General features: G+C 39.9%; 1 protein-coding gene across 1 annotated transcript; it reads right to left on the bottom strand.

The window, feature by feature from the left end:
- Positions 1-1,135: 1,135 nt before the first annotated feature.
- camk1db (calcium/calmodulin-dependent protein kinase 1Db) lies at positions 1,136-23,644 on the bottom strand. The gene is made up of 11 exons (XM_062420282.1): positions 23,141-23,644; positions 13,266-13,397; positions 12,027-12,101; positions 9,340-9,478; positions 8,919-9,045; positions 8,581-8,656; positions 6,390-6,502; positions 5,237-5,315; positions 4,426-4,513; positions 4,117-4,279; positions 1,136-3,129 (listed from the first exon to the last, which is right to left on the bottom strand). Exons 1-11 carry the CDS (start codon positions 23,233-23,235, stop codon positions 2,990-2,992), a joined length of 1,227 nt encoding a protein of 408 aa, XP_062276266.1. The 5' UTR covers positions 23,236-23,644; the 3' UTR covers positions 1,136-2,989.
- Between the last annotated feature and the right edge of the window lie 51 nt (positions 23,645-23,695).

Raw genomic sequence — 23,695 nt, 5'->3', positions numbered from 1 at the left:
AGACGGCAGGATTTTAAGGAAAGATCTTCTTACTGCACGGCAATGCTTTTCTCCGCACAGCTTCAGTTGAAATGTCTCAGCCGCATTTGGGTTTGATTTAAACTCATTTTGATAACACTGGCTTTATATCCTTATTGTTTGGGCTCCCACAGACTCCCCTTCTTTATATGAAGAAGTAAAAACTATAATAATTACAACATTTTCAAATTGTTCCTTTGAAATTCTGACCATATTAAATCCCACTATGTAAACAATTGTTAAGGTTTAATATATTAAATTGACTATTCATGGACAAATATACATTCTGTGAGCTAAAAAGTCATTCAGTCAAACAAATGTACATATTGACATCACTCAATTTTTGAGGTCAATTAGACCCCAAAGAGGCATAACTCTCTGTTATGAAGAAACTGAAAACTCCAATAACAGAAATCAGAATAGACTTATTTAAATTTTACGAGGGGATTTTTGACAGTACTTTCAAAGATATCAAAAAGATCTTTTTTTAAAACAACAGAAAAAATATGTTGAAATTCAGGGGTTAGGGTTTCGGGACAGCCACCTCCTGATTGAAAGTAATCTATAAATTATGACTTTATTTATGTTAAGCTTACTGCTATCTTAAATATTATTTGAGTTTCAATGGATAATAGAGAGACCTTAGTATACATATAAGATTTTCAAACTTTTTGGTTGTAGGACAGCATTTTGCACCAATTGGGGTTTAATACATTGTCGATATGCACATCATAATGACAATCTACTGTATTATCCACATTTTACAGCTGGGATCTGAGACCTCAGAAAGAAATAAGGTATAATTTTCTGTTTTCAATTTTTGAAACGTCATCAGTTGAAAATCATGTTTAGATTAAATTCTTATTAGGAAAAGTCATTAAGTATCAAGTTCATAAAACCATGTCAGTTATGTTTTTGGGCTGTTAAAAAGAGCCCAAGACCCCAAACAGAATATAAGGGTTAAATGGATGTGCAATGTTTTTATATAACACATTACCAGAAGCAGAATAAATGTGAAAATACTGTATCTTTCATATATATATATATACACACATATATATTTAGTATATAGTTACTATATATTTACCTTAACTTGTGTCAAAGATGAAACAACACATGCAGCGTCTCTTTTTTTAATACACAAATCTCTACAACTCCAAAGCACATTTCTGCAGCAATATGTAATACATGCATACGGAGGGAATTTCACTGTTTCATATTTTTGCTTTCTTTTGAAGTTTTTTTCGGAGGGGGTGAGGAGGAGAAAATACCAGGAAGATAAAAAATAAACACTCAAGACTCAAGCAAACTGTGTTGTTGAGATTTGTATTTACAGTAAATGAAGGCTCAAAGTCCTCACCATTATGTACCACGACATTTCTTAGATAATTCAAGATGTCAAAGCCTTGACATTGGGCATGTTCTTTTTGGAGTGTTCTTTTTTTCCCCCCAAGCATTCATGTTGAGTGACTTAAAATCAAATAGAACCACAGAGAAAACACAAAGACAGATCCCTTCTCCACTCTGTGTGAAAGTCTCTAGACAGCGAGCGGGAGAAAGAGAAGGAGAAAGAGCCTTTCTGCTAAATTCAACAGGCTGGTATGAAAGCACTGTGATTAAACACAGAGTGAATGAACTGTTTTGAGACCAGCCACTTCATGAGCAGAAGCAGAGCAAGATATTTTAACTACTGAACTGTACACTACTGATTTGACGACTCTGCAGAGGGAGCAATCATTAGCAAGATACATTTGCATTCGTTTTGTCTGACATTTTTAAATTTTACTGTAGACATGAATGCACTGAAATACACTTTCTCTATATCCAAATATTTAATTCAAGGGTTTTAAAAGGGAAACAAGTAATTAATTATGAATTTAAAGAAAGAAAACTAACTAACTCTCCCAATGGCACATAAGAATAATATGCAGTATTTGGAGGTTTTATTTTTCTACTGCTCTAAACACCAGTGTCTGATCTCTGTGAGAGGGGTTTGGTTAGCTTCATGTCGGAGCACATCCCTGAGAACTGGTCACAAAGCGACAACACATGGTTGCCCTCCTGTGGTCAAGGAGAACTTCACAGTCACATCAAAACTAGTTAATCAAATAAAACAGTGATTACAAATGAATAACTATTAGATATCGTATTTTTATCATTCAATGCAATAGCTTTTCAGTCCAATCTAATACACATTTACACATTTCTGCAAGTGTATTCTTACAAAAGTCATAATATATTGTAAGAAAATAAATAATCCAATACATTAGTGCAATGCACCTGCCCTCTTAGCGATCGCAGCCATGACTGATGTACATGGTCCAGCTCATATTTCAAGTCCACACACTTTAAAGCAAAGAGAAAACACATACGGTCATACTGTTGGGAATTACGACCCTGTGAACCATTGTAGCAAATACCACAGCAAATTAACAAGAGCTGTCAAAACGACAAGAAGTTCAGAGTGCAGATGATGTCACAATTATTTACCACAGTTTGAAGCTTATATTTCACTTGCATAACAATCATTCCACTCAACAGTTCCAGGCAGGATATTTACACAAGGCATACAGTGGAGCACCCCATCTCAAGATGCTCACAGTCACAATTACAGCAGCTTCAATAAAGAGTTCCCTTTAGTGTGGCACTTTCCAGACACAGCTGCGTTTGTCTGCCAGACAACCACGATCCAGGCTGAACACGGCTTCCACAATAATATCTTCTGGTGTGGAGACACTCTGAGTCTCTCCCTCTCTGTACTGTACTTCCATGTCTGTAGACAGTGGGAAGTGCTGAGCCATGGTAAATGGAGCTGAGCCGCTCCTCAAATTCCTCCCTAAATGGCAGAAACAGATGGGAGGCGGCGGGATGGGCAAACTGGGCAAAGACGTTAAATCACGAGGCCTGGGATGGTTTCATCCCCGTCTCAAAGCTCCGTGGTCTCCCAGCTCACCTCCCGCGGAACCTGGCGTCATTTAGTCCCTGTGTGGATGACGGTGACGGTGGAGGGTCGTGGTCGTGACGGCTCTGCAACCACCGGTGGTTCCTCCCGTACAGGAGGAGAGGCATCAGAGTCTTGATTGCACGCTTTAACAGGAGATGGCAAAGAAGCTGCAGGAGAAAATATAATTTCAGCAAAGTGTTGGTTTTGTTTCATGAGGAGGAAAAATTTAAGTTGAAGGATACAGGAAGCCAATATTTGTTTGTTGGATCAATTCATTGTAGGTTTAAGTTTTTCATGGGATTTGCTGATAAGAAAGCCACAGAAATATGACCAGACTTATCCGATTAAAGTGAGTGATAAAGTTCATTCTTGACCTTTGAAATAATACAAACATTACTTATTTGTTTAAACGTTATAAAACCAACATTTACAGTGAAAAAGTGGTTGTAATTATAGAAATATCCCTGAGTAGAAACAGTAGAAATTATAGTGAGCAATCTCCATGACGACTGAACAAACTCCAGACACTGAGGGAGATGGTGAAATGTGGTGAAAAGCTCCAGAAAAAAACAGATATTGAGTTCTGAGGGATATGTTGAAGTCAGAGTTGTCAATCAAAACATATTGCAACTGCACAACTATATAAAAAGTTAGGTTAGCAAATGAACTCATTAAAATAATGATTATCTTTTATAACGGATTAATCTTTTGATTTTTGTGTAGTTTATTTATAATTGAGTCTATTAATTGATACGTTTTCTTAGTTAATAACATGTATGAAATACATATATCCCAAGGATATGTCTTGTAATTGCTTGTTTTGTTAAGTCCACAATCAATATATATTCAATAACAAAGAAAATCAATACAACAATATTTGTTTAAACACCGATTAATCAGCTCAGCTTAATATTAATGTAGTGTTATAACAGAGCTTAGTTTTTGAAGATCTTATCAAATGAAATGCCATTGGAGACAACATGACCATATGGCGGATGAGTCAAACTCAGTTTAATCCGTTTAATTGAAAATGACACCTCAAGAGCTTTTAAACAGTTGCCAATTAGCGGTAGACTGAGCGGACTTCAGCTGAGCGCGGTACAAAAAAGTTGGACGTGTTCAGGTCCACAGAGAGTATCTGAAGTGTCACTCACAGTCCTTCAGGGAGAGCGGGGCGCAGTCCACGGATTGGCTTTTGGCTGGAGCTCGGCTCTGCGGGTTGGACACAGAGTTGGAGCTGTTGAGACTGCTGCCAAAGCTGGTGCCCAGCTGAAGGCGCCTCATGTGGCGAATCACAGCTGTCGCATTAAAGGCTTGCTGTGGTGGCAGGGGAGAGAAGATGCACACAGACAAATGTAACACCAAAGACATGACACTGTATGATTTTATTCCTCAGCAGGATACAGAATATTATGTGTTTACTACTAAAAGATGTTTGATTTGAAAGATGAAGTCTTGCTCACCCTCCATTTGCTTTTGGCAAAGTTTTTCCGCATCTGCCGACTGACGGATTCATGTATGTTCTTGCAGAGTGCGGTGCCTCCAGCGATCCTGAAAATGATTAAAGTCAAGTCCTTTTAGAATCATGTAAATAACATTTCACACATACAAATACAGCCCCACCGGACTGATTTATATTTGTATGCGTAGCACCTTGGGAATCATACTCATGCTGTTTTCCTATTTGCTACCATTGTTTATTTTCATCCTGCTAAAACAGCTTTGATTAATGGGCTGAAGGTTTTGCAGGAGCTGTTTCATCATGATATGTCTGTATGAAACCGTGTCAATGAAAGCCATTTCTCTCTGTTATGACACCTGTTACTTGTGTCACAAACCACATATTTGTAACCGTGGGACCACCTGCTCAGGACCAGAAAGGCCCATTACCGGCTAACAGATTTATTCGTATTGGCCAGCTCAGCTGGAGACAGCAACCCACACCAGCTCGCTCTCGCTAGCTCCGGCTCAGGCCTGGCAAGACATCCTAATTGTTCATTAAAGCTTCCACATTCTTCAAGGATCCTTCAGGACGCCAGCCACTAATTGGCAGCCATTTATTCAACAGATTTCTCTCTGAGGGCCGGCGGTGCTGAGCAGAGGTGGGTTCGCGGCTCGGAGCCATGGTGACAGATGACAGTGGGAGGACATGCTCTCCGTGACAAATGCGTAAGCCTGGCAATCTGCGTCATACTGCTGTTTAATCACACTGAGATGTGTGGCTCCCTGTGATTGTCTGGTTGGGGTGCTGTGTGGTGGCGGTTAGTTTCTCACCAGGGGTGCTCAAGAGCCTGGTCACATGTGAACCTCTTCTCTGGGTCCTTCTCCATTAGGCAGCTGATGAAGTCTTTGGCTGTGGAGGGAGATGAAAAAGGTCAAGAGCACATCCAGCGGAGAACATGTTGAATACTTTGCCACAGCTGAGGACTAAAGATTTTATGCAATTTCATGATAATTTCTAAATACAATTTCAGGGAGAAAAAAATTGAAATTTGGATTAAATTTTAGGGTAAATAGAGTTCAGAGACAGCACTCATAATACATACCTGGACTTCTATTTATCAAGCTACTAAAAGTTAAAGATTTTTACTCTTTATTCTTATTTACTAAAATGGACATAAAATACCTGCTGACCTAGGCACCTCACTGTAAACCCTTTTCTTGTATTATCTTATTATTGTCTTTTACTTTTATTTTGTGTACCAGCAGCAGTATTTCTTTCCTGCCCCAGTTTAGTTTTGTGTTTGTTTCTATTTCAGCCATTTCTCTATCATATCATCATTATTTATGCATCGATACTATATCCATTATAAATGTGACTATGTAATGTTAATTAAAACATGTTGATTGCTGCTAGAGATATTGAGGATTCATTAATATTTAAGTGACTACACAGCGTTATTCATTATTCCTCACACTCAGTAAATTTGTTTTCTTCTCAGTTGGCTCTTTAAAGCACTGAAGTGTAATTTTCACGAGTTTGATACAGTAAATATGGGCCGTGCTCAGCAATTATATCAGCAGAAACCAGGAAATGTTACAGCTGTGTAGAGTTTGTAGTTAGTGATATCCAAACATAATTTCAGTTAAACAAATGCTAATATTTTTATTACTGGAAAAACAGACAGACACACTAATGTATTATTGTAATTTAAATTCTCAATATTTGCTGAACTGTTAGTAATTTTCAAGTACGACAAACTATTCTTGTAAGTTCAGCTGTCTGAAAAACTTTGTCATGCTGCAATTAAATTAAATTATTTATTGAAAGTCAACCAATAGGACACTATCACCAAATTATATATCCATTTTCAGGAACCTTCCTAAAGTATCTAATATTCCCTAGAAATTATTCAGAAACTTTTACCTTTTTTTTTCAAACAACGGAATATAATCACACACAAAAACACAGTTCATCATAGCTCACCAGAGTCTGATATGTCATCCCAATACGGTGCGTCAAACTCATAGTCTGCCTTGAGAATCTGCTCAAAGAGCTTCGAGTCATTCTCATCATAGAAAGGAGGGTAACCGCAAAGCCTAAGAAGATGGATGATTACACAACAGTCCATGTGAGTGCAGTCATCCAGCTGATGTTAGAAACTTTAGCCTAAATCTAAAAAGGATTTGCTGTGGCCTAATCTCATTCACTGGCACTTACATTTTTCATTTAGCATACAGCAGAAGACTATTCAGAGGGATTATAGAGACTACATGACTATTAAAAGAGGAAAAAAATGGGACAAAAAGGTTTATTTTCATATTATCTGAAATAAATCAACCTGCAAATCAGTAACAATAATCCATCCTGTGTCTTAAAGTTGTGCTTTTCATTATGAAACAGTATAAATTATTCCGTAGCCGCCATCAGGCAGAAGTCTCTCTTGTGAGGACATCAGAAAATTCACACACAACAAATGGATAACGAGATCAGGTTTTTTTTTTTTTGCAAATGAGCAACATCACTTTTCTTAATGAGTTTGGCAGCTTCATGCAACTTATTCTACTTAAAGCTTTACAGGCGCTGTAGAATAAGAACAGCAGCATTATATTGTGAAAATCCTTCACACTACAATATCAACAATGCAATAGTGGTTCAACATCAAAATGGAGTAAATTAGGATGTTGATTTAATTTAGTGTTGCAGCTAACAAGATCATTTTTTCAAATAGGTTAGTCTATAAATTATCAGATAAAAAGTGGTCGAAAACCAAAGATATTCAAGTTCACTATCATGTACAGTATGACACTTTTGAGTTTATAATCATTCACTTATGACCTGAAAAGCATGAGCAAATATTTGGCATTTTTGCAGGAATGCTGGCATGTTTCTATATTTTTGTTATTGTCAACAAATCCCATGAAAACATTAAAACCAACAATGTATTAGAGCGACTCTTAATACTTTCCGACTTTCCCAGCCGGTCTGTGTGTCTTCAGCCCCAAGGCCACCAATTCCTAGTTAAGAAATAAGTCTCAAACACATAGTTTGATTTTAATGAAGGTTCAGTTACTTGGGCACTGTATTTTTTAACGAACATGAAAACGTGACGAGTAAATTTCCTGTGGACTATTTTCAGCTGCAGATATGTGGTACAAAATCAAGTATTTATGGAGTGGGAACAGCAATGACCATGTTAATTGTAATGAGGAAACAGTGCAACAGTGTAGCTCCTTTCTGTGTTTTTGAGCAACAACAAAGGTCTACAGCCATATTCAGACTAAATCAGGTGTTGTGTGGAGGTGTGGGCTTGTTCATTTGTGCTCTGGACGCGTGACTGCTGTTAAACAATCAGAAAATAAAGTTTTATTGATCTGATTCACCAGCAGTTCCCTTGCTTCATTTGCTCTCTAGCTCGCTCGTCCACAGCTGCTTTCTTTCTCTCGTCGTTTTTAAAAGGAGTAGGGAAGCCGACACCAAAGTCTAATTTTTCTTTTAACGAAGAGAAATCTCCTCCCTCCGTCCTAGTAACATCTTTATACTCCATCATGGCAATGTTTAACAGCTCTGATCAGTCTGATCACCAGCAGCAGATTGGCCACCGCAGTGTGACATCAAAAGTTGACTCTGCAGGCCGGTGCGATACAACTGCAGCCAAAACACCCACAGCCTAAATGCACTTCCCACCATTCAAATGAATAGAAGAACTGGTGTTTTTGCAGCAGTGCCAGATTTGGTCTGAATGCGTTAAGATAGAGGAACAGACGACATCAGGCTCTGCACAGATTATGCTTGTTAGTAGGATCAATTTGTTGACAATAAAAAATAAACACAGAATATCTCCAGCCTTTAAGATACCAGTTACGGTTGTTTTTAGGATGTGATCATTAATCTAATCCTTGTTACTGCTTAAAAATTTAAATTCTGATCTTGTGACATATATTCCATGTTGCCTGTTTATGTAATACGTCTGCAAATTATTGTCTTAGCTGCCTATCTTGGTCAGGACACTCTTGATTAAGAGGTTTTTAATCTCATCTAGGCTTTCCGGATGGTTTTCAATCTGAGCAAGGCTTTCCTGTTTTATAAAGGTTAAAAAAATACAAGGAAATCAAGCTATCAAATGCAAAAAAAAAATAGGCTTCAGGAAATTACTGTATTTATGTTTAATACTCACAAAATATAAGCAATGACCCCGATAGACCAGCAGTCCACAGCTTTACTGTAGGGCTTCTGAGCTAAAACCTCAGGAGCTGCAACAATGACATTATATTAAAACATGGTCAGAAGAACGAATATTCATGTAGTGAAAATATGTATACAGTTTTAGGCCACACAGTATGACACAACGGCTGGAGAAGAATGTGAATGTTTGGTGGTTTGCCTGCAGCAGATGGCCAAGATTAACCTGTGGCTACTGGCAGATTAGACTAGATCATGTTGTTGGCCAACTAGCGCATCTAATTATCTCAGAGTTTCTTTCCACCAAAGCCGGAGCTCAGAGGACATGCTCACCCACATATCCTGGAGTCCCACAGGCGGTGGCCATCACGTCACCTGTTCCCTCCATTTTGGACAGGCCAAAGTCACTGATCATGATCTTTGATTCATCGTGAGGACTGAAGTAAAGCAGGTTCTCAGGCTGAAAAGGAGAGGAAAGAGTCACAAAGTTTGCCTTTGCATGTATTCATGTGAGCTGTGTGGATTCATTTTATTTATCCAAACAATGATATGTCAGACAAAATATGAAAAAAAGGCTTTATCAGTTTTACTAAGAAGGAAAATCCCAAACGTTAAATACAGGTACAGGTTAAATAACATCCCCTCTTAGTTTGATCTCAGAGTTCTCTTGGACAGGTAGCAAAACATTTTCAACTTTTGTGGTACACTCTGAGGAATTACAGCCTATATGAATGAATGATACAAGCTCGGATACCTTTAGGTCTCTGTGGACTATTCCCAAGGAGTGAAGGTAGTTGACTGCATCCAAAACTTGTCGAATGAGCCGACTGGCGTCCATCTCTGTATAGAAGCCCTTCTCTACGATGCGGTCAAATAGCTCACCTCCAGACACACTGTCAGCACACAGAGAAGATAAAAGAGAAATATTTATATATATCCATTCACTTTAATAGGTATACCTGTGCAATCTAATGCAATCCAACAGCTCTGCCATAAATTCTACTTTTATGAAGCTTATACATTTTCAGTTTTTGTTGACATTGTCATTCAGAAAGGTAATAATTCTACCCTAGTTTATTATTGAAGTCATAGTCAGTGGTAGTGGTGTACCGGGGTGAACTATAATGAATGGTGTTTCTAATATTTTGTCCACTCCATTAACACAGATTTGGATTAGTACAAGAACCCAAATGTTAACTAATTTCATGAGGATTTTGTTTGTTTTTGCTTTAGTGGTAAAAGGTCATACTGAGTCTGCAAGTTCACTGTGTGGTTGAGTCAATCTGTGTTGACAACTTCTTTGATATTTCCTAACGCAGTTTTCAGAAATGTTTTCATATGTCGTAATGGTTTTTGAGACTTGTCCTTTTGCCACATTGTGTAACTTTGCAACGTTTGACACGGATGCACAGGCGATTCTTCTCAACTACTTTAAATCACTATTAAAAAAATGCAGCCACACAACAAGTGATTCATATTAAGCTGAACATCAATTATGAGCATGGCGACAGGCAATCATAATTTTTATAAGTGAGTCTTGAAGGCAACATTATGCATCTTGCAGAAGTACAAAGAGGCAAGATAATCGCTGTCTAAATTGCTGGTGCATTAGTCTTGAACACTGTGAAATTATGTGGCGAGGGGAAAGGTCACGGAAATCGTGACGACATACTGTACGCAACACAAAAGGAAAACGGTAAAGTCAAAGTGGAATAGTTACCACATGTACAACTTCACAGACACTGCCTAAAATAGACTCAAGATATTTGCTACATAACAACAGTTTAAACTACAGCCTTAAAAGTCACCATTATGCCAGATCAATAACTCAACACTGTAAGAGCTTAGTTTTGACATTTTGGGGAAAACACTTTTGCTTTCTTGCAGAGAATGAGATGAGAAGGTTAAAGACCCCTTTCACATCAGCACAACAGCACAAAGATAAAAAAAAACAAGGGAAACCAGCTGGCCTGGCTCCATTGGAAGGTTAAAAAAATCCACCAAACATCATCTTTAAAGCTCACTAGTTAACATGTCGCATCTAGTTTGTTTAATTAGTAAAGAACTGAATCATAACAATGTTAAGTGGTATTTTTAAAGGAGTTTATGAACTGGACCATTTCTTGGTAGGGAGCAGTAAATCCCCACTGGTTGCTTGGAAAACTCCTGGTGACAACAAGGTTTAAGGAATCACTAACTTATTGCGTCCAGCAACAGCCTCAATTTGTGCCTCTCATGTATAACTATTACATTCGAGTCATCTGTTTTTCTGAAAAACATATTTCCATAATCGTCAAGGACTCTAATACTCCAGAAATGGGTTAAAAATATTTTTAATTATTCTGCGAACAGTAAAAACAACAAAGTTGTGACTGTGTTTCCTGGTCCAATGAAAGATGGTAGCCTGCAATTGATAAATGGACTAAATGGCATCTATATAGCGCCTTTCTAGTCTTTAAACCACTCAAAGCGCTTTACACTGCATGTCAACATTCATCCATTCACACACGCACGCACACACACACACACACAGACACACACAGACACACACAGACACACACAGACACACATACACACAAGGTGCCAACCTCATCAGGATATTTAATATGATACTCATCTAATGCTCTTTCACACACACTGATGGCACAGCCTTCGGGAACAATTTGAGGTTCAGCATCTTGCCCAAAGACACTTTGACATGTGGACTGACAGAGCTGGGGACTGAACCGCCGATCTTCCAATTAGTAGATGACCTGCTCTGAGCCACAGCCGCCACTCAATTTGTATGAAGTGAAACTAAACATGTCATGATCAGTAATATTTGTCTACTTTTATATCCTAACAAAAAAAGGTGTTTATATTTCACACATGACACACTGGCTATCTGGAAAGGTTATCTAAAAATACAAAGCAGTGACATGCAGCATTTTTTCATCCAGATAGTTAAAAGGTCTTTTAGGATTCTGGAAAAACTATCTCGGGTTTTCATAGATTTTTTTTTTTTTTAAACAGATGCTCATTTCTGTGACTCAAATGTAACGTTAATACATGAGAGGCACAAACTGGGGCTAGTCTAGCACATGATCCGTGTGTAAAACTAAATCTTGTTTTTACAACAATTCAGGCGTTAGTTAGAGAGCTTTAAAGTTGGAAGGTGTTTGTCTTAATTTTAAACAGAGCCAGGTTAGCTGTCTCCTCCTGTTTCCAGACTTTATGTTAAGCTAAGCTAACAATCTCCTTGGTCCAGCTTCACATATACAGTGCAGGTATGACTTTTACATCTTTAAAGCATCGCTGTATTCAGTCACACGTTCAAAAGACCTCAAGGATATTACAGATGCTTATTCAAGCAAAAACACGATGCATTATCAAAATGACCAGCCAAACGGGAGGCAAACAGCTGACCTAAGCACAAACAGTGTGGTGGGTTGATGCACTTACAGCTGCATTATGAGGTACAGGTGGTTCGAGCTCTCGTAAATGTCCTCCAGAGCCACAATATTTTCATGCTTTATCCTGGAGAGAAAAGATAGAACATTTAGTTTGCTTGCTGTCAGCCTCTGTTCATATGAACACAGGCCACTAATGAGGTGCAATTAGCTCATTCTTGTTAAAATGATGCCCTGCCAACTGAAAAACTATACACTCTCTTGTGTGTTTGTGCACATGTGTATGATGTCAAAACAGAACCTGGCAAAGAGTATGTTTCACACAAAGCAGACTCGCAAGGGAGAAAACCTTTTGTATGTAAAGGAGAGCAAAAGAGGGAGGTGTGGGGGGTTCTTAAAGGATGCTAATCAATGAGTCATGAAGCGGCAACCCCCGTCAGCAGGAGCACCTAAAGAAGATATTACAGGGCGAACTGGGAGTCTGTGTCCAAGCAACCAACAAGGTTTTTGTAAAAGCAAAAAGAAAGAAAGAAAGAAAGAAAGAAAGAAAGAAAGAAAGAAAGAAAGAAAGAAAAAAAGGCCGCTGCAAGGAGATATGCAGATGACAGAGCGTGTACAGAAGGGCAGGTGGCTGAAAAAGAAAAGGCGGGGGTGGAAAAGGAGGAGGCGGGGACATTCTCAAAGGACCAAACAAACTTCACAACTTCCTCTCAGAGTCCAGAACGAAAATGAAGTTGCAGTCTAAGGTCTGTTAGACTAAAACAGAAGTAACGAGCACCAGGAGGAGGTGGCCAGAGAGAGAAAGAAGAAAAAGCGGAAGTCAAAGGATAGCAACTGTAACTAGGCAACTACACCCAACAACTGGTGTGCTCAATTCAAGAGTGACTGATAACCAAACTCTATGGGGGAATTACCCATCGGGCCCAGGAGGAGGATAGAGTGTCACCTGGTGTCAGCACAATCCTATCATACCCCGTGTGTGTTTGTGTGTGTGTGTGTGTGTGTGTGTGTGTGTGTGTGGGTGTGTATACTGTGAGCACCCAAAATAGTGACATAATGGATAGATCGGATTCGACAAGGAAGTCACTAAAGCCTGACAATGCCTGTTAAATAAACTAAGAGGCACTGGCATCCAGACTCCTGAGTCATTACTCAGCAGAGAGAGAAAGAGAGACACACACGAGCCTCCCGGAGGATGACACAAGGTGGTGACCCCTTTTAAAAGTGGCGTTCTCCTTCTTCTTCTTCTTATGCAAACTCCCCCCGTGGCTTGGTGGCATGCGGTACCTACTTCCTAAGCACAGCGATTTCATTCTCGATGCTCGTCTCCTTTCCCTTCAGCGCTTTTTTCGGGATGCACTTGATTGCAACCATCTTTCCTGTGGTCTGCTCCCGAGCCATCACCACCTCGGAAAACGCACCGCTGCAAGACCAAGAGAAAGAAAGAGAAACATGTTAGCTTGCTTTAATATGTGCTCGGGCAATATTGACAGAGAAAACCTATCCCCGATGAGTAGATAGAGGGCACTCAGAGGCAGACAAGCCAGAGTACACAAACAGCATATTGTGAATATTTACTGAGAACTGGCAAAGTCCCTGACTGTGGCCAAGAGCCTTCTGTGTTGGCTTACGACTGATGCTCGTGTGCAGCCAAAAGCACAGCAAACACTTTTAAAACGTCTAAAAAACACCCATTTAGGGCAGCAGATAGCGCGTCTTCCTTGGCCATCTGTCTACATACATGAGAGCCTTAAAATAAATAAATACGGAATTAAGCGAATATTTGCTCAAGCAATCTGTATCTGTTGCTATGATACCACCTCCAGTCCACCTTAATAAATCTTGCTGAGCAGGCAGCATGATTTACCCCCCACCTCATTTCTTCTTCTTGTTTTCATTACACACCTTCACAGGCACCCTCAGCTGGGCTTAATGTGAAGATCTTGAAAAAGGATGGACAATGTGAAACTCTGTGGATCATGTTTGTTAGACTAGCTCAACTGATGTAATTTTAAAAAACTAAACTAGTCTTTAATCAGCTGATGACTGATGTGTGATGGTTTTCTTGCTCGCTGTCAAAAGTATTTTAAAGACATATTAATACTGTGTCATAGGTTTAAGCAAGGATTCATGTATAATGTGGCAAAGAGCACTAGACCTCTATTCCAAAAGTTCTTTTCATCAATGTCTTGCCAATATGAAAAAAAAGTTATAGAACAAGCTTCAAAAATGGCTGGCACCTGCCTCCTGCATGTGCTTTGCCCCTTTCAGACATGAGGTTTAATTAAGTAATAAGTGGCTTGTTGGAAATGAACGTCAACGGTCATACAAAAGTAAAACTGACGTGGAGAAACACACCTGAAGTGATTCACCATCTTTCAAAGAGCAAAGCAGCTAACATGAAAGGGTCCATTATGTTCTCAAAGTGTAATCAGTTCCTCCCAACAGGCTCTAAACTCAGTGCCGCTCACTGCACTAAGTCCCACCATGGCCATCAAATCCACGCTAATCCCTCACTCCATCAGCCTGCAGGGGGGGAGGGTCAGTTAGAAACAACGGCACACAAACACAGACCGTGCACAAACACACTACCTGCTCACAAAGCCGGGCCCCAGGTGTGATGAGGTGGAACACACCGCAAACAAACAGAACTGAGACGGCTCCAAGCATACGCCCTTCTGACTTTGACCTCATTTTGACACATGATGTGGGACAGTATGTAAATTCAAGGGCTTGTGGAAGTGAGAGAGCTGGTGCACTACTTGTGGCGCCCGTTACAGCACTATCTTCCCACAGCAGCTGTTGCCGTGAGGACAATGAGCATCATTTCTATTCAGCACATGCGACTGATTTCTACAGCTGTGTGGACATTAGGAAAAGCACAAACTTCCTCCACCGGTGGCACGCTCCGCCTGTCGAGCGAAACTCTCTTGCACGGTTTTTCAAAGCATGCTTTCTGCTTTCTGCAGCATGAGATCAAAACCACAGGAACTGACTTAGAGGGTGGTTAGAGCGCATAGCACCATTTCTGTCCCCCTTTTTCACAATGACAAGTAGCAACATCACTTCCTGTGAATGACAGCATGACAAAATCCAGCCCTGTGACTTCACTCATAGTGTCGATGCATGAAGCATTAACTACACTGCAGGCTCTGATCACATTCATTTTGTTAATTCATAATTCCCAGGAAAGGAAAGGTGCAATGTCTGCTAAAGACATGCATATGGTGACGCTGCCACCCATATGCTGTTTTTGCACACACACATATATAACACAAATATACAGTCACACATCCAACACAACTATCACACATAACTCAACAACCTATGAGGCTACCAGCACACCAAATTGATCCCAATAATAATAATCCTAGATGGGATCTGCAGCAGCATTAAGTGATGAGAGGCAGCTCCATCTGAATTGGACCCTTGATTGAAACTCATCTCAATCTATTACGCAAGATAAATATGATTGTATGGCTGCGAAATGTTCCTGACCCAGTGTCACAGGCTGCACAATCAAGTCAGCACACTGACTCGCCTGGCTGAATAATAATAGTTGAATTTTAAGTTCTTCCCAGAGCAACAAAGCTCCCTCTTCGTTGTTCTTTGATGACAGTATGAGCTGTGTATGTGTGTGTGTGTGTGTGTGTGTGTGTGTGTGTGTGTGTGTGTGTGTGTGTGTGTGTGTGAGTCTGCAGTCACACAACACCACCACAATATGCGCAGGATGGCCAAGCCAAACCGGCTGACTAACGTGAAATGTGAATGTGGGCTGCTCTCTCTGTGAAACCAGCGGCTGATGCTGCAGATGCATCGAATAATCACCCAGAAAACTTTTCCAGGCCGTGACCTCAGCTGGTCGTCCTTAGCGATTATGAAATTGCAGGATACTCTTAACGGAAAAAGGTTTTTTTATTTTTGACAGAAGAGGTGGGGGGCTCAACAACTGAGGCTGGCTTATTGACATTCACAGGCGATGCATGTATTGTGCTGCTGAGTAATCGCCCTGAATCATCTTGTGTAAGATGCATTACAGCAGCCTGTTATGCAACATATGGGATGGAAAAGTCAGAATTTAATAATCCAGGAAGAGATACTGCCATTGTAACCTATTGTGTTCAAAGTCACCCTTTAACTCTGCAATGATAGCTTTTTATCAGGAGTGATGATCTGAGATGAAGGGATGCAAGTAAAGTGGAAGTGTGGAGTTTGTGAAGGAGCAATGATGGGAAAACAGATGTGTATATATATATATATATATATACACATATACATAGTTGTACACATTTATAGAACAGGTTCCTGAAATTTGGGTATCGCAGAGTTGCATTGCCCGAGGGGAATTTTACAATCACACAAAACGCTTTTATTTTTAAACAGACTTCACACCACCATCTGCTCAGCTGTGCTACAAAGCAGTGTGTCAGCGATACAAATTCAGTGAAAATGACACTGTTTCTTATCTTAGTTCATTACTTCCTGATTATCATCATTATTATAATATCAATATCAGGGAAACACGGATAACAAACACTGGATGATACTGGTGGCTTTTCTCCAGCAAGATCACTGTTCTTGGATTACTGTAATGCATCTTTATAATGGAAATGGTGGAAGTCGTATTTAGATCCTTAAATTAGGAAAATGTGGCGTTGTCACAAGATACAAACTCCTAATTACATGTTACAGAAGTAACTTAAGTATTGTCCACGAAATTACAAAAACTATTTTACAGGCAGGAACACCCCTGTCAGTGTAATACAGTATCAAATTATTCATGACAGTTCAGTAACAATTAAACAGCATTTTACGATGTAGCTGATGAGGTGGAACTCATTTCAACCATATTAGATGCTGGTGGGTAGTTTAATAAAAGCTAATCACGTGTTCTTTGTTAAATCTGAATCTTTACAGTACAGAGCTGAAAGTATCGCAGGAATTCTCCTTTGACAGAAAAATAAGGTGTAGCTATTTTGATAATCAATTGATAGTTTGAGTCATTTTTCCCAATCAGAAGGTCAAACATTTGCTGCTTTTCTTTGTATCTATCTACAAGATACATCTATCTGAAGGTGAACTTAATATTTTGGGGTGTTGCATGGACAAAACAAGAAACTTCATGATAGGTTTAGGAGACCCTGATGGCCATTTTTTACTATTTTCAATTACAATCAATAAATCAATCAGCAGATTGATCAGCAATCTAAAATAATCCATCCATCCATTTTCTTTACTGTTTATCCTCTAGAGGGTTGCGGGGGAGCTGAAACCAATCTCAGCTGACATTGGGCAAAAGGCGGGGTATACCCTGGATTGGTTGCCAGTCAATCACAGGACCAATATATAATATGGTGACAGACTATCACTCACAGCTACGGGCAGTTTAGAGTCACCAATTGACGTAACCTTCATGTTTTTGGTCTCTGGAGGAAACTGGAGTACCCAGAGAGAACCCACGTAAGTACGGGGACAACTCAACACGGAAGACACCAAATGGCCGGTGGGTTTGAACCTAGAACGCTCTTCCTGTGAGACGACAGCGTTAACCACTGCACCACATGCACCGTAAACAAAATAATTTAGAGAAAATGCCTTCTAACTTTAACTATCAAATTAATTTATGGAGAAAAAAGTTTAATATTTGTCTCTGCCACGTAGGCAAGTAGAAAATAATCAATCAATTATTTCAATTAGCTGACTGATAGAAAATGAATCATCATTATTTTGAGTGTGGTTGTTTGTTTTTTTTAAGAAGGAAAAGAAAACCCTCAAATTGTCTTGTTCCAGCTTCTTAAATGTGAATATGTTCTGGTTTCTTTTGTCTTCTATGATAATAAACTGAATATCTTTGGGTTGTAGACTTATCAGGACAAAACAAGATACTTAAGGTTGGAATTTTCTGATTTTCTCCATTTTCTGACTTTTTATAGACTAAATGTATAACTAATTAATGGAGGAAATAATCAACAGTATAATTGATAATGAAAAACATTGCTATTTGCAGTGCTAGGTAGAAGTAGAATAAAGTAGTAGCATTCAGGTAAAGCACCATAAAATTGTTCTTGAGTTATATTCCACCACTGCATAAATGTGAGGTCATACATTTAATTGTGGTTCGTTTCTCTTTGGTGCCAGACGAGCCAGCATTGGTTTTCTGTCCTTCCAGGTAGTAAACAGCATTGATCAGGTGTGGCAGTTAAATAAACTCCAATAATATGACCTGAATGAAATCCAGCAGCTCTCATAGTCCCAATGACTGGCCCTGATGGGAACTATTACCCAACAACACACCGGACCTGAGGCCACTTTCCAGGAATGTGCACTTTGTGTTCATCACCAGACTGATGATTAAAGAGAGAATGATGGTCAGTTTACAGACTGATAAACTAAAATACAAAAATATCTGACACTCCCGGGACATGTCTGGCATGAAATCCGCCTGAAACTACAGATCAGACAGTCAGAGAGAGGCTGAATTATTTTAATAAGGGTGATTACTGCATCCTGTGCACTGATACAGTCTGGTACAATTCAACCCCTGAGTGCCCTGGATGGCACACTTTGGCTCTGTAGGCATTCACTGTGCTGAGAGGGACATAAATACAAATGGAAACTCAGGAAATTACTACGCATTCAACACACTACGCATTATTTCTGTGAATTATTGGACTCTCCATCAGCAGCTGCCGTGACAAAGTATCTCCTCCCACAGTGAATGCAGCTGGAGGACAGTGGTGGTGGGAAGTGGTAGGTAGCATCTTCTTCAGAGGCAGCAACCAAGGACTTCCATCCTCCTAGTTGCCTAGCTGCCATTTTCACAGCATTCAAGCTGCTTTCAAGGACCAAAGTAGTCTCTACACAAGCTGTGTTTCAGGATGGGATCAATGGAGGCAGCCACAGTCACTTAAATGCATCACAGACGAGCCAGAGCTTCGTCAGAGCCGGGGTCAGTTTGATATCAGCTGCAGAGGCCTGATAATTCATTCATATCAAACTCAGAAAGACTCCATTTAAACATTACAGGCAATAACATGTAAAAAATAATGACAGAGATGTGTTTCAGGGGCAACAAGTGATATGAATGAGTCAGCTCCAGCTAAGCTCTGTTTGGCCCTTCAGTGGAGGTAAATAGAGGACAACTACTGTACTTTAATCTCAGAAAGTGGGATTCTGGAAAAGCACGACAAAGCACTTAGTAGGAATTCAAATGAAAAGCTTTTTAGCCACTACATCTAAATTAATCAAGTATGTTGCAGAGCCTGACACATACTCACAATACTGACAGTGATATTTGAGGGTTTAAAAATCCACTTGATGATATTCTTTTGTTCTACGTGAACATAAAAACATTCTGGACATAAGGTCTATGATGATGTTTTTTAAAATATATATCAGGAGATTGAATTACTATGTGTAAAGTGAAAGGGGGTCACATGTAGTGATAAACCCCACAGAAACTTTGCAGGTGCCCTCAGCTCTACCGAGTGTCTTTCAGCTTATTGTTCTGGTTTTCCAGCCTTCAATTTTATCATTTAGGTTCATGCTATCTGCTCTCTCACTGCATCATTTTCAGCCACAAAAGGCAGCTGTTTTCGGCAAAAAACCTTAAAACCCCACTTTGCACTTCTTGCTGAGCACAAAATGGCAGACAAACAAAGTTAGCAACTTTTAAGGCTTAAAAATAAACTCCTCCTTCGGACAAACAATGCAACAGAGAAACAGTTCCAAATCTACCTCAAATGTGCTGTATCTTTTGCATTTCTCTCCTGCTTTTTGTTACTTATGAAATGACAAAGATACAGCTAATCTGCACTAAAATAATTCCATGATTTATCAGCTCATCTAATTTATAGTTAAGGGGTTAGTTTGTTTTTGTTGACACTGCAGGTGGTAAACCTGCCTTATGCTGCACAGTTAAAACATTTTCCCACCGGGATCTCTGAAGGTCCTACTGGCCAGGTTACTTAATTTGCTTCCACAGACTATCAGCAGCTTATGGGTCTGAAATTAGCCGCAAGGGAAGTGGACAGGTAGGAGAACTGGTTTTAGTAGCAAAGATCTCATTAGCTCACAACAGCTAACGCAAGAAAACACGGGCCAAGAAGTGGGGCCAGAGTATTACTGACACCGCTGCAAGCCTCCTGCTCCCAAGCGCCTATCAATGTCCAGTCAGTCATCACGTTCACATGCAGACCGACCTCCAGCTGCTGCTGCAATCAAATATTTCCTCTTTGTAGCATGTTCACGTCAATATGCAAAATTAAAAATTAAACATCCTGATGTTTTGGAAAGTCACATTCCACAGTCAAAACAACTGAACGTCAAAATTTACCTCGACAACTGTGTCTCTCACCATTTCATCTCAGGGATGCAGCAGTGACGGAAAATGTATTCAGATCCTTTACATAAGTAAACATAGCAGTACAAAAATAAAAGTAAAATTTTATATTTTACCTATGGGAAAACATAAAGTTATTGAGCACCGAACAAAATGGCCCCCAAGAGCGTTATACTCTGTAAGATTTGATAGATATGAGTGATTTTAAATGGTGGAGGTAAATCTCATTTTATGCTGCTGGATACGAGTTTAATCAATAACAATGCAACATATTTTATGAGTTCTCCTTAGGTTTGGTCAATCTGAAAAGCAACTACTGTCAGATAAATTTATAGTACTGCTGCAACTAAAAAATATTTTTATTACCAACTAATCTGTTGATTATTGTTATAAAATGTTTCACTGTTTCCCTAAATCCCAATGTGACGTCCTTAAATGTCAAGTTTCTCTCCAAACCAGCAGCCCACATCCCAAAAATATTCAGTTTACTGTAACAGAAGACTAAATGACCAGAAAATTCCCTCATTTGAGGAACTAAAACCAGAAAATTTTGACCAAAACTGCACTGGTGAAAAGTAAAGTGTAAATAGTCAAGTATGAATGCCTTAAAATTGTACTTGAGTAAATGTTGTTGTGGTGTGTGGAGAGTTTTGTTTGGCACAAGGAAGCTGTAGAGAGATGATCCCTCTTGGGCACTGATGGGAAACCTGACGAGGAACCTACAGTTAAAAGGAGGAGGGGATAATCTATGTCTCTTCCTCTGGCCAGCAATCCTTCCTCGTCCATTATTAATCCCCAGCCAAAGCTGCAGGGCTGCTGGGTGGCCTTTTCTGCCCCAGGCGGCCTGTTGTGAACCCTGCCGTGCAGCAATGACTGTTTAACAAGGTATTCCCTGATTAAGACACACAGGAACTAGTAAATGGGACTAACTTAAAGTCAATCACGACGTGTACATGTTGTACAATATGCAACATGGGTGATATGCATTGGGTCGTGGGCGAGGGACCTGGCCATTATGTGGACAGAAAATCATGATGATTCACCGGTGTTATTCAGAAACTCTTCACACATAAATGAAAGCCTTGGGGAAATCAGAACTGCCTCCAGGTAGGAACGTCTGACTGTTTAGTACAGCAGCTCAAGTGCCAAGTGTGCTTTATGATTCACCGATCCGTAGGAGAATTTTATCATGCTACTACTCAGAAAAAACACAAGTCTGCGGTCACACTGGGAAGATTAGAGTTTCACAAAGTTGAATAATCATGACAGCAAAGATGACTCTGATTGATCAAAGTTTACACAAGATAAAGCTGCATATCTTGTAACAGAAAACCACAATGTGTCTGTTTTACCATTTATGAATGACTAGCTTCCTTTTTAGCTACAATCACTCTGACTAGAGGCCATTTTTTGTCCAACATGATGCTAGTTTCAAAAAAAACAACAAATATATTTCCCAGGGGAGACTCCTTCCTCAACACAGGCCTTCCCCAAAGCCCCAACAACACAAACATCACCACATTAAATTCCTCTCCGCCAAGAGAGGAGGGACATGACTGTAGGGGACAAAGCAGGCCAAGAAAATGAGAAACACACTCTATTAAATGTGCGATAGCTTTCAGCTCAGCACCTTGCAATCCATCCACAAGATTAACTACTCAAGCCTTTATTTTGCGTCCTCTCATATGAGCGTGACCTAACCTTGACCACTCTCCTTTAGCAGTGAGTGGTCTTTCTTTTAGGGAACACTTTCTGCAGCATAACTTATTCAGAGGAGAAAAGCCATGAAGTCAAGCAGCACTAACAGCGGACCAAAATAAACTCTGGAATTTGTCTGTGGTCCCAGGGCCAAGAAAAAAAACTTGAGCGGCCCCTTAAACTACAAGAACAGACAAATATGTGTGACAGTGGGATGAATTCATAAACCCGGACATAATGTTTTAAAATCTGCTTCTCTGTTTGAGGAAGTCTGGAGCACAAGAATCCATAAAGTCACCACAGATGGTCCCTTCATTTGGGAGGGAGCTGATTTCATCATTTGTATATGCAAATTTGAGCCCTGTCTTTGTCACAGTTAGGTCGTACAAAACGACGCCAAAATAAATGTCTGCCTGCACAGATCTCACAAGGTCGTGTTTCATCTCTGATCTGATCTTGATCTGTGGGATTTGAAAAAAAGAAATATGATGCAGTAGTTTTTTTTGAATGAACAGTGACATAAGGAGAGGCATCCTGTAGCTATGACTTCACACATAGTGTCACATGAAGTAAGGCAGGGTTATATATTGATACTATATTGATATTGTGATATATGACTAGATATAAGTGTATTTTCCTGATTTTAAAGGCTTCATCACAGCCACTTAGTCATTATATCCACATTACTGATGATTATCAAAAATCTAAATTTGTGAAAGCACCAATAGTCATCCTTACTATATCGTCACAGTATCAATATCGAAGTACTCGGTCAACAAAATATCGTGATATTTGATTTTGTCCATATCGTCCAACCCTAATTAAGAAGAAGCATTATTTACACTCACTGAACAATTAACTGAGGATAGTCTTGATTGGATTTTAACTCGTGTCTTTTAGCAAGGCTGTAACTTAAAACAAAAAACAAAAAAGCCAACACACAGGCCCTGTCTCTGTGTGTCACCGTCGAGCAATTCTCAGTTAATTCAACAAATATTCAACAGCTGTCAGTCGGTTTCTCATTTCCGTTCACACGACACAACGTATGATTGTTGTCTGTCACTAAATCGCACAACTGGATACAAAGTTTGTTGTCGCCTGCACGGCTGCGTTATCTTGTTACTCACGTCCCAAGGACTTCCTTGAAGTCAAATATCTTCTTGATATCATCGACATGCTTTTTCCAAGATCCATCGCTGGACTCGCCGTTTTCTTTCGCCATTTCGCAGCGGGGTGGTGGAGGTGGAGGTGGAGAGGTGGTGGTGGGGTGAGGGACAGAGGAGCTCACCACAGTTGTCTGCCAAAATGTATATTACAAAAATAAATAAATAAAAAGAGAGAGAGGAAAGAAAAGTAGTGCACTTCTGTTTTTTCTTTCTTTCGCAAAGCCAAGCGAGGGTTTCCTGGCTGAATGTCAGTGTTGCTTCCTCAGCCCATGCATGCAGCCAGGCAAGCCCAAGGAGGGGAGGTATGTCCTGTCCTACCCCCCTGAGAGGTTATTTGACTAATCTGTTTGACGTAGCGGATCCCGAGCCTGAGCTTCCCCACTGTCCAGTTTCTCTGTGATGGGGAAACACGTACAGGCTCTCCCTCCTCCTTCTCCTCCTCCTCCTCCTCTTCCTCTTCCTCTCCGGGCGGGATTCAGTCAGTGAGAAGCGGCGAGACGGTGAGGTAAGGTCGGG

The sequence above is a fragment of the Scomber scombrus genome, chromosome 6 (assembly GCF_963691925.1).
Source record: "Scomber scombrus chromosome 6, fScoSco1.1, whole genome shotgun sequence".
Taxonomy (NCBI): Eukaryota; Metazoa; Chordata; class Actinopteri; order Scombriformes; family Scombridae; genus Scomber; species Scomber scombrus.
The sequence above is the reverse complement of the archived record's forward strand: the minus strand, read 5'-3'. Positions and strand labels throughout refer to the sequence as shown.

Excerpts from the sequence above, each read along its gene's own strand:
- camk1db (XM_062420282.1), bottom strand. The coding sequence starts at position 23,235 with ATGGCGAAAGAAAACGGCGAGTCCAGCGATGGATCTTGGAAAAAGCAT. Across the intron at positions 9,479-12,026 it reads CTGTACCTCATAATGCAGCT|TGTGTCTGGAGGTGAGCTAT; the intron begins GTAAGTGCATCA and ends GTGTGCTGACAG. Across the intron at positions 5,316-6,389 it reads GGATGACATATCAGACTCTG|CCAAAGACTTCATCAGCTGC; the intron begins GTGAGCTATGAT and ends CTCCCTCCACAG.